General features: G+C 42.8%; 1 protein-coding gene across 3 annotated transcripts; it reads right to left on the bottom strand.

The window, feature by feature from the left end:
• Positions 1-1,643: 1,643 nt before the first annotated feature.
• On the bottom strand, positions 1,644-16,850 carry LOC125427352 (NADH-cytochrome b5 reductase 2). 3 transcript variants are annotated; one of them, XM_048486651.1, is made up of 9 exons: positions 16,318-16,850; positions 14,617-14,763; positions 13,443-13,515; positions 12,520-12,626; positions 11,108-11,237; positions 9,952-10,035; positions 4,799-4,884; positions 3,645-3,744; positions 1,644-1,863 (listed from the first exon to the last, which is right to left on the bottom strand). In XM_048486651.1, the coding sequence occupies exons 2-9, from the start codon at positions 14,749-14,751 to the stop codon at positions 1,691-1,693; spliced, it is 888 nt and encodes a 295-aa protein (XP_048342608.1). In that variant the 5' UTR covers positions 14,752-14,763; positions 16,318-16,850; the 3' UTR covers positions 1,644-1,690. The 3 variants fall into 3 exon arrangements, with proteins under 3 accessions (XP_048342608.1, XP_048342609.1, XP_048342607.1); XM_048486652.1 differs by having other exon boundaries at positions 16,340-16,850; XM_048486650.1 differs by having other exon boundaries at positions 16,506-16,850.
• Positions 16,851-17,952: the final 1,102 nt, after the last annotated feature.

The following is a 17,952-nucleotide window of genomic DNA, read 5'->3' as shown; positions in this document are numbered from 1 at the left end:
TCACTGGTGGCCCTCAAAGTAGCTATGAGGAATTGTGCTTTGTTTGCATTGATAGGAATAATTTAAATCTAAATAGGTTGTATTAGCTAAGGTTTGCATGGAAAAAGTAGTTCGAATATATGTATATTTGTGTTCTTGTGTTCAATATTGGGTGGTTAGTTTAAGAATATTCTAACAAGTATTTAAATTTGAAAATACTGTCAGTTTGTTCAATGTATGTCTAGCTAATAATGGCTGATCTCAGTGACCTTGTTATGAGCAAAAGTGAAGGACTGGACAATGCAGTAGCCATGATCTGGACAACCCACCCTCCAGCCAAAGATCACACACCTAAACACTCTCCCTCCCTCTTCCTTCTCCTCCTCCCATAGTTCTGAAATAATAAACTGAACTGAAAAGAAGCCTATACAGTAATGCCAGACAAGCAACCAGACAGGGTCAGAAGAATGACTACTGATCAGAAGCCTCCTTGGCCTCTTCCACCCTCTGCCTACAAGGTGATGCAATACCCATGCATTTTCAGTGCCCTTAAGATGTTGTTCCTAGGACCTATTTCTGCTGCTCAGAAACAGCCACCCACTGCAGGGCCTTCTTTCATGCTACAGAGGAGATAGACCGAACAGCTCTAACCTATCCTTTGTAAGTCATCACATGCCAATAGGGTTCAACTTTACCACACACTAGTGGGCCCGGCCACGCGTTGCTGTGGCTGAGTCTGGTGAAGTGGAAAAGACGTAAAAGGGGAAGCATGTGTCATTGCACAATGATTGCAAGGGAGGGGAGGGGCAAGGGTCCCCTCGCTCCCCTCCCTCTCTCCCGTTCCCTTGCATGGCAACCCAGCCAGTCCCTCCCTAACATGGGTGGGCCATTTGCAGGTGGCTGGTGGTCCTGTCCCTTTCACTCCCTTCCCTTGCAGGCGAATTATCTAGCGTAAAACACGCAGGGAGACATGAGCCATGTTGTGTTCAAATTTCAGAGTGTTTGGTCCAGCAAACCCCTGGACCCTCCCTCACCTTCCCCTTCCTCCACTAGGGTGGGTGGGCCATGTGCAGATGGCCCGCCCCATCCCTTTCACTCCATAAGGAAGTGGTTTTCAAGGAAGGCATGGTTGGTTCCCTTGTATCAGAGGGTGTTGCTTTGACTGCCAGCAGATGGCACTGTTGCGGAACAGAACTATGGTTCCAACTGTCACAGGTGTGGCATGTACACAATCACTGGCACAGTTGTGACATGTACACAACAGGAGGTGTGGAAAAACAGTATGTGGAAAACCTGGTCAGACGCAAATGCGTACATTGTGTGAAAAAATCGTCTCAAAGCAATCGGTCCAGTAGTTTGGGAGATTACCTGTCAGCAGGAAAACGCACTGATATATATATATATATATATATATATATATATATATATATATATATATATATATATATATATATATATATATATATATATATATATATATATATATATATAACATGTGATGTCATAATGGCTATGTAGGGTTTCATCACCACTCCCCCCACCACCAATTCTAATTGCTTGGACTGTTTTTGACCTGGAACATGCAACAGCAGAAACACTTGGAGCTGCAGAGCCTCATTTCCTTCTTCATTATGAATTGTAACTAAAAAAGGTATTCAGGGGTGTTTTGTGTATTTATAGCATTTAATCAGGGATTGGTATCACTTCAGCTTCAATAACCAAAAGTACGCTCTTTAGCATACCCTAGTTTTTCAAGATTAGGTTGACAAGCAAACTGGATCATGGGTGGAGGCCCACACATCAAAATCAGAGTGTCATTGTTGGGGGCAGGAAGATGATCCTTTATCATGTCTGCAGTAACAAAACCAGAACTGTACTTCCATCCTGAAATAAAAAACAAGGAAGAAAATCAGATCTTTGCATGCTAGACCTATATATATTCCTAGTAGGGCTATGGACTGATGTAGACATAAAGCTACTATTTGGAAGGGTTTCTCTAGTCAGCTCTGTGAAAGAGACACATGCATGTGCATGCAAAGTACACTCTTGAAGGAGCTAGTCTTGATACCAACATCAGGTTAACTCCTCCCACACAAGGACAGAGTTAAAAAGCTGTTGAAAATCCCCTTTACAGAATCTTTAAGAAAATCATGCTCAACTAGGATTATAAAGTTGCAGTTGTTTCACATTAGCAATATAGGCTCCCATTCTAGAATACTTCTAATATGCTGCACATGACAATTCTCTCACAAAGCAGGTGTACATTCCCCCAATGACTCAGAAGTCAGTGCTAAGCAATATGAAACCTGTGCTACCCATATTGCTAAGAAAGTTTTAGCAACTGATGTTCTCACTTTATTTATGAAATGACATTTCTGTTGTAAGGACTCTTCGGGTGCATTATTGACAACAAACATTCATGGCAGTCCTGGTGCATGACTTTTAAAATCATGATAGTGGCTTGCAAGGCACCGATGTCTTTTCTGCTCTGTTCCTCTGCACTGCACCTACTACAAATTTCAAGAAAGTGGGCAAAGCCATTGCCTGATGTGGCATGTGGTTAGCAGGTGGTTCCTATCTTGAAACAGCTGCCACCAGAGGAACTGGAGGACAGGTACAGTGTGAGCCTTCTTGGGGTTCAGGCCTCCTACCAGGGCTGGATGTAAAGGGTTCATCCTCCCACAACTCTTCCCCTGCCCTTCTCCAGCCTCTGTGATTCCAGCAGCCATGAGAAAAGTTAGCTGGCAGCAGAGAAGAGAGCACAAAACAACCACCACCAACGGAGCAGTCACCCAGGAAAAGAAGAGGCTGACCACATGTGAGCAGGGGTAGTTTTACTCCCCTTTCTTCATGGCCAGGTTGCTCTCTTACTAATCTCACTCTCTTGCCTGAGCCGCTGTGCCTCATGCTGAGTAAAGAATAAGACAGCAGAGATGGAAGTAAAGAGCTCACCAGCTTCTTGAGACGAGAGGCTTCGCAACACTGCTGGCTGGTTTAGAGCAGACTTCTGTAGTGGGAAGTCTGGACATCCTTTGCTTTCCTCCCAGCCTTCTCACTGTCTCCCTAGCATAAGGCAGAGTAGCCCAGACAGCAGGAGAAGTGGGCACACAGTCAGCAGTGATGGGGGATGAGACAACCTTACATGCTTAAAGGTACCCTGGTAATTTAAAAGGTCATAAGTGCAGTTATATATTTGATGTTAATAGTTCTATTATTGTGTATTTGATGGAGTGGTGCCAAGGACACACAGTATTCCTGTGGCCTTTTTGATGAGCTGTAACTGCAGATGTAGCTTTTGTGAGACACAGGATGAGTACCATTGTTTTAAAAGCATGAAGTGCTCAAAGCACTTGGCAGACAGTATTTATTTTATTTCTGCACCATCTTTCAATACAGGAGATCTCTAAAAGAGATCACACAAAATGATACATAGTGCTTATTTGAGGATGCTTTTATGTTCTCTGACAGCATCCCACCAGAACCCCAGTTCTCAGTGAGCCCTTCTAGCTGTTCCCTGTCCCCCCGCCCCCACTCATTCTCAACAGCTGGCCATCGGATGGTCAGTCGGCAGGCTGTGTTGTGATTCCCACCCCACCCATAGTAGGGCTGTGCACTAATAAATCTCAGCTTACATGATTTACATCCTTTATCTTTGAACACTTTACCTTGAGGAGGCCTGTCCAATGTATACCAGAATTTAAATTGGTCAGGATGATTTGCAGCTACATCTTCAAGTTCCAATCTCAACAGTATATCTTGTTCTGTCTACCAGTAGAAGACCAACTGTTAGATCACTAAAAGCTTAGTATATAGTATGAACAAAAAACCCTGTGACTTGGTTAGGTGACTTTCTTTGTTCTGTCGCAAAACGCAAACACTGTGGCTTTCTCACTGCACTGGTTACTTCTGTCAACCTAATTTATTACCTAAACATTTATACCCAACTTTCCTCATTAACCTCACAACCTTTCCTCAATAACTTCACAACAGAGGGATTTTAGCCATCATACTAGGCTGGAGAAATTCTTTTGGCACCATGCTAAATAACTGGATGTTATCTGCAAAGTTGGCCAATTCACTGTTCTGCTCCCAGTTCTATATAATTTATGAACAAATTAAACAGCATCATTCCAGCCTCCATACATGTCTTCAAGGCAGGAATGTATCTTCACCAAATTGGTTTTTTTTAAAAACCCTCCAGCAAATATTTCTGAATTCCACAACTTACTTTCCTCCCTTATGAGAACTGTCCATTTTCTCTCACTGTCTCCTGTAGTTCATGAAAAAACTGGTCCTTTTATCACAAGACTGTTAAGTTTACTCAGAAGCCTTTGGAAATGACTTTGCCAAAAACTTCTTTGATTAATTAGACATCATTTACACAGACTTCAGTCTTTGGGACATTCTTTAACTCTTGTTGATATTCCACAGCACACTGAGCAAGCATGTTTAGCCCATCCCAGTCACCATACCAGCCTCCAGCAGCGTCTTTCTCACATGCCCCAATTCAATTTTAAAAGAAACCCCTCTTATCAAGAAAATTTGGTAAAGCATTTTTCATAATACCATATAAGCTTTTCTTAAAAGATGATACGTGTAAGCAATGGAGCACTGTTAATTTAACCATATAACTGGGTTGGCTACCCAAAGGTGAAACAGATATTTTGTAAGCCCATGTTTTATTGTTATCAAGGCGAAAGTATTCAAGGTGCTTCTCTCAGTATTCACACTGTTAGTCCACTGACTGTTACAGTCCCATCCCTATTTAAAATTCTTGTTATGATCCCTGAAATGCACGTGTGGGAAAGAGTTTACCTACCTGGTTAGCAAAAAGAAGGTAACACTTGGTGTTGTCCTTGGGGTCCTTTGTGATGTGCCGGATCAGCTGAAGCATTGGAGTGATCCCTGCCAAAATGGAAGACAAAAGCGGCAAAATGCCTTTCCAGATGCCTGATAGTAACCTGACTTTGATAGGCTGTTTGGTAAAATTATTCAAGTTTCTAGTTTGACTAGAAAATAGGAGAATGGGGATTTACAAAGCACTAACCCTTAATGATTATTTTTGCATTTCCCGTGTTTGTGTGTGTGTGTGGGTGTGTGCACATGATTTTTTTAAAAAATCAGTATCCCTTGCTTCTATAGGCAGCATTTCAGGCATTCCTGAAGTTGAAGGAAGATGCATAACTTGGCCAATATGAAACCAATTTAGAATAAGTTGTAGGGCCCTCAAGAGCCTGGGCTCATGTCCACATTTGTCCACTTTTACACAATGTAATTCTACAATAGAGGTTGCAACAGATAACTGCAGATGGGCTGTTCCTGAACCACAATTGTCTTCTCAGTTGCAGTCTGACAAAGGATGATGCAGTCATGGCTTGTGCGGCCCACCTCTTCACTCAGTTTTCTGCTATGGTGCAAAACAAGACTTGATTCAAGCAGATCAGAGTGGAGGGTGCACAACAGCACTGAGGAGAGAATGGCAAAGGGAGAAGCTATAGGACTGCTCAAGGGACACTAGAGCTCTGTGTATTGTGACCTGCCAAGGTTAAGTCAATGAGCTGTCATTACAGACTCACCAGGAGTGCAGCAGAAAAAGCAAACAACCTGCTAGGTTATACAGCCATCAGGAGGTGGTAGACATTAACCTTTTAAAATTTAATATGGCATGCAGTAAAATTCTAAATGTATATTTGTACTGTGCAGTGCTGAAGTCATAATGTTCCAAAGACTGACACATGTCAATATGAAGATGCAGATCAGATTCTCAGATCAGATTTTGTAGCTGAACCTGGATATTCTTCATCTCCCCCGTTCCCCTTGGACTGCACATTGGATCAAGATATGTTCCATGGGATTTCCAATTAACAGTCAGAACAAGCTTAAGGAAGGGGGAAAGGATCACATAAAGCACAATCACTGCGGAAAAACCAGATTTAAATACCATGATTGCATATGTCATATTTTAAGAATTATGGCAAATGTATTCCCAAGGCTTCCCTAAATCCATGCCAGGAGAAGGACTGATACAGAACCAACGGGAAATCAAAATAAGTTAATTTTGAAAGAAGGAGGGTGCTTTGATGTTGCATGTTTTAATTTCTTGCCCAGTTCAAATCTCTCTTTGCAACACTGCCAACACAGTAAAACAAGAATATGGCACATTCGGCAACTGGTCTTTCCCATCTTGAGAGCTAGCGTTGTGTAGTGCTTAAGAGCAGTAGAATCTAAAGAACCAGGTTAGATTCCCCATTACTCCACATGACTGGTGGACTCTAATCTCGTGAACCATGTTTGTTCACAGGAAGCCTGCTGGGTTACCTTGGGCTAGTCACAGCTCTCTCAGAACTCTCTCACCTCCCAAGATGTCTGTTGTGGGGAGGGGAAGGAAGGTGATGGTATGCAACTTTTAGACTCCTTAAAGTATAGCAAGCTATAAAAACCAACTCTTCTTCTTCTTGCTGATACAGGCAACTATAAAACTCCAAACCACTATAGGGGTACATGGATGTGATCCTATCTATTTTACCTTTTGCCTGGACGACAGCACTGAAGCATCTGTTCTACTTATATAGGAATATGTTACCTTTTCTAATTATGCTTGTCAATTTTTACAGACAGTGGGTATTAAAAATGGCCAAAATAAATAAATTGGTAAAATGTACAGAAGTCATGGGAATGAGCTTCCCATAATCCCTATATTACTTATTTACAGTAAATACAGTCCAATGGCATTCAGAGAAAAGATTCTAAGTGGCATAGGAACACATTACTGTGGTTTTGCCATTTAGGGATCTTGTGTTCCCATAACTTACTGGAATCTTATAAAATACATGGGAGAGAATTTGCCAGGATCTATTGCAGAACCAAAGAAATGCATGAATATGGTGTTCCTCCCACCCTGGTTCTGTAGAAATGGGGGTGGCCAAATCTTTCCCTTTCTATTCCTATGGCTCTGCTCCATCAAAGAACAAAATCTTGATGGAAGATCTTTGGATCTAATCTGCAGAGCTGCAGAGAGATATTATGCCTTAAATGGGTCAGAGCATAGGAATGGTGGTGTGGATGGACTAAGATGATCTGTTCTTGTAGCCTGTTTCCAGACATCATATGGGTATCTTCCTGCTATGGTCAGTGTTCCTGTCAATGGCCTAGTTGGCCTCTGGAATGGGGAAATTACCTGGGCAGTTGATGCTATCACACCTGGGGCCCCTCTCTCAGGCTGAAGAGTTCAGGCAGCCCCTTGGTTTACTAAGTGGCTGCAGGCAATGAAAAGGCAAGGGACACAACTAAAGCAAAGGTGGAGAACGACTCAAGAGGCATCCGACAAGATGTGGGCTAGAGCTCATTTGAATGAGGACAAAAAAGCAGTACTTTTCCAACACCATTGTATCTGCACAGTATAGAAAAGCAGAACTTTTCTGGGTGGTCACAGGCCTATTAGGTTCTGGCAAGCAGAAGGAAGGGGACTGCTCTACAGCCCATGGTTATAATTTGACTAACCACAACACTTTGCAGATAAAATACCTCACATCCATTCTAACTTGGACTCTATATTAGCAGCAACAGGAGCAGAAGGTCCCAGGATGCCCATTTGTTCTGTTGCATGGGATACCTGTTAATTCTCCTGAACCTCTTGGTGGATTTTGACACCATGGATCATGGTCTCCTTCTGGATCACCATGCAGTACTGGCACTGGCGTAATGCCCATTGGGCAAGGTGGGCAGCTGCCCAGGGCATCACCTTGTGGGGGGCATCAAAATGCTGGGTTCGTTTTGGGGTATTTTAGTGGTTTTCCACTTTTGGCCTGCAGGGGGCGCAGTTTTTAGGCTAGCAGCACCAAAATTTCAGCATATCATCAGGAGACTGTCCTTATGCTACCCCCCAAGTTTGGTGAGGTTTGGTTCAGGGAGTCCAAAGTTATGGACTCCCAAAGGGGTGCCCCTATCCCCCATTGTTTCCAATGGGAGCTAATAGGAGATGGGGGCTACAGTTTTGAGGGTCCATAACTTTGGTCCCCCTGAACCAAACTGCACCAAACTTGGGGGGTATCATTAAGGCAGTCTTCTGATGAGACCCTGAAAGTTTTGAGACTGTGCCTTCAGAAATGTGCCCCCCCACAGCCTGCAACCCCCATTGACAGCAATGCAGAAAACTCAATGCAGAACAAAGATTCTTGGGCAAATTTCTAGGATGTTCCTGCAGGGGGTGCATTTTTGGATGTATCGGCACCAAAATTTCAGGGTATCATCTGAAGATGATGGCACCCCCCAAGTTTGGTGCAGTTTGGTTCAGGGGGGCCAAAGTTATGGACCCTCAAAACTGTAGCCCCCATCTTCTATTAACTCCCATTGGAAACAATGGGGGATGAGGCACCCCCTTTGGGAGTCCATAACTTTGGACTCCTTGAACCAAACCTCACCAAACTTGGGGAGTAGCATAAGGACAGTCTCCTGATGATATGCTGAAATATTGGTGCGGATATGTCTAAAAATGCACCCCCTGCAGGGACCAATGTCCTGGTGCAAAAAAAATGATCATGGTGGAGTGGCCGCCCAGGGGCGGGGGGGGGGGGCATCCAACTCAGGTTTTGCCCAGGGCTACAGTTTGCCCAGGGCTGCCTCGTTATGCCCCTGAGTACTGGGACTAGGAGGCACTGTTCTGCAGTGGCTGTGGCCCTTTCTCAAGGGTAAGGTTCAGGGTGTAGTGCTAGAAGACTGTCACTATGCTGCTTGGCTTCTGGCTCTAAGGGTTCCCCAAGGTCTCATCTTGTGTCCCCCCCCCAACACATGCTGTTCAATAACTATATAAAGCTGCTGGGAGAGGCCATCCATATATGTAGGCTGAGCAGCCATCAATAGGCAAACATCACTCAGCTCTATCTCATATTACCAGCAGATCTCAGGGAGGCTGCAGAAACTGAACAGGGGCCTAGAGAAATGGATGAGCTGAAACTCAGCTCCCCAAACCAGCTGAAACTCAGTCCTCCCAAAAGCACTGCTACTGGTAGGGGAAATGTCTTACACAGGAAATGAGTTATCTCCTGTTCTAGATGGAGTTGCACTCCTCCTGAAGAAGCAGGCTAGTAGCTTGGGGGTGCTCCTGGACCTGGGGCCTCCTGCTGGATAAACAGGTGACAGGGTGACCAAGAGTGCCTTTCACAAGGGCTGCCAGTTGCAGCCCTTCCTGGGTGGAAAAGATCTTGCCACTGTGATGCATGCCCTGGCAATATCTACATTAGATTACTGCAATGCATTGTATGTGAGGCTGTCCTTGAATACTGTCTGGAAGCTACAGTTGGTACTGAATGCTGCAGCCAGAGTGCTCACTGGACTGTGTCTTAGGCACCATATCATTCCAGTTTTGTTCCACCTACAGTGGCTTCCAATTTGTTTCTGGGCTCAGTTCAAGGAGCTAGTATAGACATTTCAAGCCCTGTATATCCTGAAGTCCAACATACCTTAAGGACCACCTTCTCCCACATGCACCTATCCACTCACTCTGATCATCCTCATAAGCCCTGCTTCAGTTGCCCCTGGCATCTGAGGCTGGATGGGTTGCAACCCCAAAAGGGGTACCAAAACTTTGCAACTTCCTTCCCAAGGAAATGCATCCGTGGTGGCTTTCATCAGCAGGTGAAGACCTCTGTGTTTGTCTGGCATACCATAATAATGGTATTGGCCCTCTTTCTAGTGATGTATGTATGTTTATGTGTTTTTAATTGACTTTTACAACTGTATTTTAATTGTTTACATATTTTAATGTTTGCCATCTTCTGGACCCTGACTGGGTAAAAAGGCAACATAAAAATGTTTTCAATAACAAATAAAATGTTATCGTACCCACCCTCAGATATCATCTCATTTAGTTTTCTGATTATAAAATGGTTTATACAGGTTGTTTTACATAGGACATATATTCAGTCTCACCTGTTCTCTAAACAATGTACACTATCATCACGGAATATGGCCTACCTGTTCCACCAGCTATCATTCCAAGATGTTTTGCAAACTTTATCTTTCCTTCAGATTTCTTATCCTGCTTGATAGTGAATTTACCTGTGTGGAACAATAGAATTCAGATGGCAGCACAAATAGTTAAAATTTTGATCACTGAAACACTTCACAACTGTATCCTGTAATGACATTTATTTAAAACTGTCAATCTATGCAAACTTACTTGGAAATAATTTTCACTGTACCCAATGGGACATACTTTCAAGGGCTGTACAATGGAGTGCTCCTCATAGCAGTTAACAGAAAGAGTAAGGCAATATAAGTGTGTAACAGTTTTTTCCCCCATTACAAACACTTTTGACAGCTTAGCACAAAACCTTAACATATCAAATAAAAACACACAAACACCATCCATCAACCACAAAACAGCTTCTGGGGTTACCAGAAGTCAGCTGCAACTTGATGGCACTATAAACCCACATAAGAACATAAGAACAAGCCAGCTGGATCAGACTAGCGTCCATCTAGTCCAACACTTTGTTACTCGCAGTGGCCCACCAGGTGCCTTTGGGAGCTCACATGCAGGATGTGAAAGCAATGGTCTTCTGCTGCTGCTGCTCCTGAGCACCTGGTCTGCTAAGGCATTTGCAATCTCAGATCAAGGAAGATCAAGATTGGTAGCCATAGATTGACTTCTCCTCCATAAATCTGTCCAAGCCCCTTTTAAAGCTATCCAAGTTAGTGGCCATCACCACCTCCTGTGGCAGCATATTCCAAACGCCAATCACACGTTGCGTGAATAAATGTTTCCTTTTATTAGTCCTAATTCTTCCCCCCAGCATTTTCAGTGTATGCCCCCTGGTTCTAGTATCGTGAGAAAGAGAGAAAAAAATCTCTCTGTCAACATTTTCTACCCCATGTATAATTTTATAGACTTCAATCATATCCCCCCCTCAGACGTCTCCTCTCCAAACTAAAGAGTCCCAAACGCTGCAGCCTCTCCACATAAGGAAGGTGCTCCAGTCCCTCAATCATCCTCGTTGCCCTTTTGTGCACTTTTTCTATCTCTTCGATATCCTTTTTGAGATGTGGCAACCAGAACTGAACACAGTACTCCAAGTGCAATACCCACACATCAACAATGGAATATCTAGATCCTCTGACACTGTAATACCTGATCCATTATATACCAGGAGCCCATTAGGTCCTCTGAAGTCTATGGTGTCACCAATTTTCATGCTGTCTAAATGTTGGGACATCTTCCCACCTTCTGGAAATTTGGAGTGAACATTTTTATAGTAAACCTAAAAGAAGAAAATATACAACTAACATATTTTAGTCATTTTGCTTTTAGATGATAGTGATATATGCAATGCAATGGGAAAAAAACAGCTGCATAATTGTCTATTGTTATTGGATCCAGAAATCCAGCAATTGGATCCAGAAAATCCTCTTCCCCACTCCCATGGTTTATGCTCAGTAACAATACCACTACAGCATTGTGAGCAAGCAATATAATATGGTCTTGTCATATATCCTGCTACTCTACCAACCAAATCTGAACTTTTCCTGCAGCCTAAGCAGCCTTCCTTCAATAAAACAGGCTGGCAGAGCTTCTTCCCATCCAAGGGAGGATGCATGCCACTCCCTCCTCAGCTGCTGCTGTTAACCTTTGGCTCTTCTGCTGACACGCTTTAAGAATCTTACAGTCCAGTTACCAGAAAGATGCTGCCCTACTCCACCGAATTCCACACACTGTTCTAGGCCTTCGGCCATACATGACCATCAGCCAGTACCATTGTTATTGAACAGTTAATAACATTTATTTAATAGGTGTTTTACACTAGTTTACACTGGCTCTGTTACTGTGCCTTTAACAACCTAATAATACACAGATGTTTAGTAGATGAAACCCCTCCCACTCCCCACCCCTGCCTCTTAGTTCCAAGACAAAAGCAGCTTCACCCACTACTCTGTGTGACATGCTGCTATTTTCAGAAACCTAACCAACGGGGGGGGGAGTTTAATCTTATGCCTGTATGTATGTATATGTATACATATATATATGTAAGCATTTTTTTTGATCATTCAAGAATATTCCAGGGCTATTTATTTGAGAGTGTTAAAACCTACATCAGAGCTACAAGATAAGGATGGCTTAGGAAGAAACTTCAATTTCTCTGTCAAATGAGGTCAACAGGTTTTCCATCCATCTTTCAACTCAATATACTATTCAAAACTCACAAGGGGGAGGGAGAAATTGTTGAATGCTGTCAGCTGCTTTGATGTCCTTCTAGTCGAAAAGCAGGATATCAATTAAAAAATAAACCATCGGGCACATGGATGCTGCTCCAACAGCAAACCACCACCCACAAGCACTTTCCTGGCATATGTCCACAACCACATCAGATTCAAAGAAAACCACTTTCTGGCTAAAAATACATAATTCTTCACCATCGGACATCAAAGGTGTATTGAAATTTATCCTCCTCTTTGCATCCAAACACATACTGTACGCTTTACAAAAAAATGCAAGCAGTAGAATAGATTAAGCTTTATTTCCTTATTAAATCAGCTTAAACTCACCTTTATAACTAAATCAACATAACCTTTCACATCATCGCTAGAAACTGGAGTGTAGGCCCGGATCACAAGATTGCCAGCAACTTTGGCAGAGAGATACACATGTTGACCTAGAAGAAGATAGTTATCTTCCTATTGCAGAGATCAAAGTATATCACAAAGTCAATAAGCAAGAGTTAGGCAATATTCAGCATAAGGCCACATTCATTTGTAAAGACTTTGCTTAGACACTTCCTAACATCATCTTTCACTCACATTTTTTAAAAACTTATTTTAAATGTGAGAAATAAAAACAAAGAATTCCATATTATATATTTAAATACTATTTTCAGTTTGGCATAATAGTTTCAATTATCTGATATGTATGAAAATTGTTTTGCCTCTTTTCTCTCTTGTTGCCCCAAAGATTATTATAGGGGAGTTCACATAGGGATACATATATAAAGAATAATCCTCCCAGGTCACATAACTTGCAAACTAAAGCACAACTGAAGAACCAGAAGATTATTCACCTTAAACACTACTATTAAGGATAGATCAATGGCTACTTAATTTCTTAATTTAAGTAGCTGGTGCAAGACAATTCTCAGAGCTCCACAAATATACACCCCAGGATAAACATCCTTTCCCAGAGTTTTCAGTTATCTTGTAGAGAACCCTAGCACGATGTCCTTCCAAGCTCATTCTGCAGAAGCAGTTGAGAAAGAATCACACTATTTCTACAAAAATCATATTAGCAATTGGACAAGACCCAGCTTCCACTTTCAGTCCTGTGACAGAGTGAGCCTTTAGGTAGGAGTCATTCCTAGATTACCTGGGGAAAGAGAGCCTTTCCTGGGGCAGAAATACCTAGTAAAGCACACTTTGAAGGACATATTTTGATGCTGTGACCCATTCACATTTTGCGATATTGCTGCCATACATACCCACGGGCAAGCCCAATATGTGCTCTGATGATGGAAGCGCAAACCGAAACCTCTTGGTATCATGGCTAATCTCCTGTTAAAATAGATGCAAACAGCGAAACATGATATCCAAAGAAAACCAAGAGTTCCTAATATAATGTTAAAATGCTGGAGCAAATCACAAAACACACTTCCACAGCACACATGCAAAGGAACAAGATGGCTGTGTCATATAGAACATGGAAGAAATAGGTATGTCCATGTAGGGCTGCTAATTCCCCATGGCCATCAGGAGGATGGAGGTTTGCCAGATTTGGGAACTCATGGAGATTTGGGAATGGATCCTGTAGATGACAGGGACCTCAGTGAGGTTCACTACCACAGGTCCACTCTCCAAAATATCCATTTTCTCTAGGGGAACAGAGGTCTGCAGCCTGGAGATGAGATGCAATTCCAGGGAATCCTACCTGGAGACTTGCATCACTATGCCCATGGCTATCAGTCTTGGGGGCAGCTCTTGCTATCTTCTTTCTTGGCTTGTCTTAAGATATGACAGAGAGTAGCATAACTGTGTGCTTGCCTGCTGAGGCCTGGACCTGGACCCATGCCCCTCAGTCACTCCGCAGGTGCAGGAGAAGGAATTTGACTGATATGGCTCCATACAATGATGTGGCAAGAGAAGGGGTTCCTCACTTTCCCATTGTCATTTTTTCACAACCATCCCCCAGGGGGAGTAATCCCCCCCCTTAAATAATTCCTTCCATGATGTTTTGGCTCAGAAAATTAATGGGGGGGGGCGCAGAGACCCTCCTCCTCCCATATTGTTAACCTCAGCCTCTCTGGATTTTAAAAATTCCTTTCCCCACAACTGTTGCATGACTGAGGGGAAAGTGAGGTGGTTAAGAACAGCCTGACCTCAGCTAACTTAAATTTGTAACATGCAGTTTGGCCCTGAGGAAATGGCTGCTGTGCACTGTGGATTCAGAAGTTAAAGCAAATTTAAAAGGGACCGGCATTCAGAAGAACAGTGGGATACATGCTGAGTCTGTTGTAGGCTTGTAATCCTATTGTAGAACCAGAAAGCAGAGAAAAGCTTCCACAGGTTTGTACATGACAGTAAGGTTATGATTTAGGAAACTACAGCAGAACCAATCTAACGTAATCCAACACACCTTTACAAGGACTAGCAGCTCACCTCTTTCTCTATCAAACCCAGTGGATACTTGATATTTGGGTCTTGCAAGGTAACCAGATTACTCTTCTTTTGAGAGCTCACTGCTTTAAAAAACAGCAATAGAACAGATACTGCACCAACCACCAATGCAATCATTACAGTGACATCCTAGAAGAGGGACATACACAGAAAAGATTTTAAAGAACAGACAAACAAAACAGTTCACCGTTTCATTTGCTGCGGCTAAAAGTCTCTGCTACGAAGTAGTGCTAGTTTAGGTTATTTCTATAGCACTTTTAAGCATAGAAAGCGCCTTGTCATTTTTCTCTGTTATCCTCCATAATTTTATGATTAGTTTAGAAATAGAGTGTTGTTCAAGTCTATACAGTTCACTTCATGGCCACACAGGAATTCAAGCTTGCTTGTAGTTCTCAAGGACAACTGTGGAGAAGAGTGAATTAACTGGATAATCAGATGCAGGATGAAACACAGAAGCATACAAAAGGGGAATATCAGTTAACAAAATCCATATACAAGACCTCTTCCCCATATGCCATACGATTCTGAAATAACTGCCACTCAGTATTTTTGTTCACAAACTGCTAACATGGCTTGAAATGTGGCTGCTAATTTTGCAACAAGACCCTAAGGTGAGACTTTTAAACACCCAATATACCAATAGTAATGAATGGTATTTTATTATTTACTTGTTTTAAGGCTTAAGATTTCTTCACATTGAACCAAACCTTGAGACAAAATCTCAGTGAACAGCAGTGGCATAGTGGTTAACAGCAGGTGCATTCTAATCTGGAGGAACTGGGTTTGATTCCCCGCTCTGCCACTTGAGCTGTGGAGTTTTATCTGGGGAATTCAGATTAGCCTGTGAACTCCCACACACGGCAGCTGGGTGACCTTGGGCTAGTCACAGCTTTTCGGAGCTCTCTCAGCCTTACCTACCTCACAGGGTGTTTGTTGTGAGGGGGGATGGGCAAGGAGATTGTAAGCCCCTTTGAGTCTCCTACAGGAGAGAAAGGGGGGATATAAATCCAAATTCTTCTTTGGGTTAGGCCAGTTACTGAATTGGCAACCCTGATTAAAATCCAAACTTTGCCAACAAAACATTCACAGAAAAGATGGCACTAAAGTACCGTTCCACACAAAAGATAAGTTAACTGCAACAAGAAAACAACAACAAAATCATTCTAAACTCACTTGAAGTTAATGCAATGCAGCTATATTAAAACAAAAATCATAGGCTGTGAGTGTGAAGGAAAACAATATAAACTGAAACACAGTCTTATAAGCATAGAGTAAAAGCTCTTATAACAACTGGAGAGATAAGCTTATGCCACAAAAGGTGTGTACAATTACTCTAACTTGTTCAGTCAAAATCATACAATCAATATTGCTTAAACAGACAGAAAAAGAAAAGAAAGTACAATGAGGTGAGCTAGACCCCCAAAGGGTGCAAATGATCAAACTAGATCCTTCAGCCACTTTCTATATGTTATTAAGTAGTCAGTCCTAGCTGGAGTATTCTGGCGACCGTCTGCTTTGAACACTCCAATTAAAAGATGGTACGGAAGGACCCTGCGACACCTGCAGAAATGTGTCTGTATGGCAGAGAGGGGTGTTAAAAGTGATATTAAAGGCAGGTGGAATCTACAGCAAGAAACTTACTACACCACTACCGCTCCCTGCTGCCAAAGCTCTTATCCTTACCAAAGGTTCCCAACTTGTTCACCTTAAGCCGCTGGCTTCCATTTAATGTCCGGATCAATACTGTTGAACGCTGTTTTCCTTAAGAACATGAGGCCGTGCAAGGACAGGGATACCCGGAGGTTCCTTCACCGTAGTGGTAGTCTCATCTACCCACTGCCGATCACTAAGCCATCAACAGATTTACTCACCAAACCGGACTCCATCGTCTCCTCCAGCAAACCTCTCGCAGGCAAAACCCGGACGCGGGAGCCAGAATCACTCAGACCCGCCTCCCTTCCCCCAGCCTTTCGATCCTTCCTCCGGTCCGCCAGCCCGCTAACTCCGCCCTCGCAGTGTGAAAAGCCGAAGTGCGTCTCTTGGTTTGCTCGAAGAAGTACCAAAGTCGCAGCTGCTTGGCGTCCAGGTCAACTCCCCGCCTCTAGAAAATCCAAGCCTCGGCGGGCCGTGGTCGGGCTTCTGACTCTTTCTTCTCAGCACTTCCCGGCTCTTTCCCGAGACCTGCTGCAACCTGTTACAGCCTCCAACAACGTGTGGAGGGCCCAGCCACAGAGGGAGGAAGGGCCGTTGCCACCGCGCTTGGCTTGTGACTGTCACTACCGTTGTCTGCATGACGGGATCTCAGGGTAGTCTCTTCATTGCGCCTCATTCCTTGGCAGGCTGCTGCTACCCTTAAAGAGTAGAAAACCCGTAGAAACAGCTTCAGTGTCTGCAACTTGTTAATATTAGAACTCTCTCACCTGAAGGAACAGTTAGGCTCAATTTTACTTACTTATAGTGAACATCTTTTTTAAATTAAATGTCTAAAGTTACCTCTTACCTCCAGGCTATGCCCAGGTGCCTTGATAGCCCAGACTAGCTGACTCTCTGTCTCAAAAACTAAGATGCGATCAGCCTTGGCTTGTATTTGGATGGGAGACTTCCAAGGGAATACCTGGGGCTCTATGCAGAGAGGAGCAATGGCAAATCAACTCTGAATATCTTTGGTTTTGCAAAATATGGTAGAAGAGAAACAATGGCAGGATTTGAGATTTAAAAGACTACAGCAGACTGGAATAGGATATTAGACATGATAAAATGTGTAACTGATTGTTTTGTTTTAATTAGATTGTTTTGTTTTAATTAGATGCATGAACCTAGAATGGAGTAAAATTCAATAATGAGACAGTGGAAAGTCATTATTTGTTTATTTTCTCTCTTATTTTCTTTTTTTGTATTTCATATTCTTGTTTTGTGTTGATGTGGTGGGGGATGAAAGTATTTATGTCTATTTTTGTTTTTTGTTCCTGTATATAAGAAAATAAAATATATAAAAAAAGAAAAAAATTGAATGTCTTTGATCTTGCAAACCATACTTAGTGCCACAAGTTATCAACTTGGGGCCCAAAAGGTAACATGTCTGGGTGCCAAGATGATCAGAACAATTAGAATTTGGAAAGCTGATTCTGGTGGGTTTTCCAGGCAGTTACACCTCTGAAGATGCCAGCCACAAATGCAGGCGAAACGTTAGGAACAAATCCACCAGACCACGGCCACACAGCCCGGAAAACCCTCCAGAACCAGTTGAATCCGGCTGTGAAAGCCTTCGACAATTTGGGAAGCCTTATAGGGCAAGTGGAACTTGTTGAGCTTTGTTTA

This window comes from Sphaerodactylus townsendi, linkage group LG02 (assembly GCF_021028975.2).
Source record: "Sphaerodactylus townsendi isolate TG3544 linkage group LG02, MPM_Stown_v2.3, whole genome shotgun sequence".
Lineage (NCBI taxonomy): Eukaryota > Metazoa > Chordata > Lepidosauria > Squamata > Sphaerodactylidae > Sphaerodactylus > Sphaerodactylus townsendi.
The sequence above is the reverse complement of the archived record's forward strand: the minus strand, read 5'-3'. Positions and strand labels throughout refer to the sequence as shown.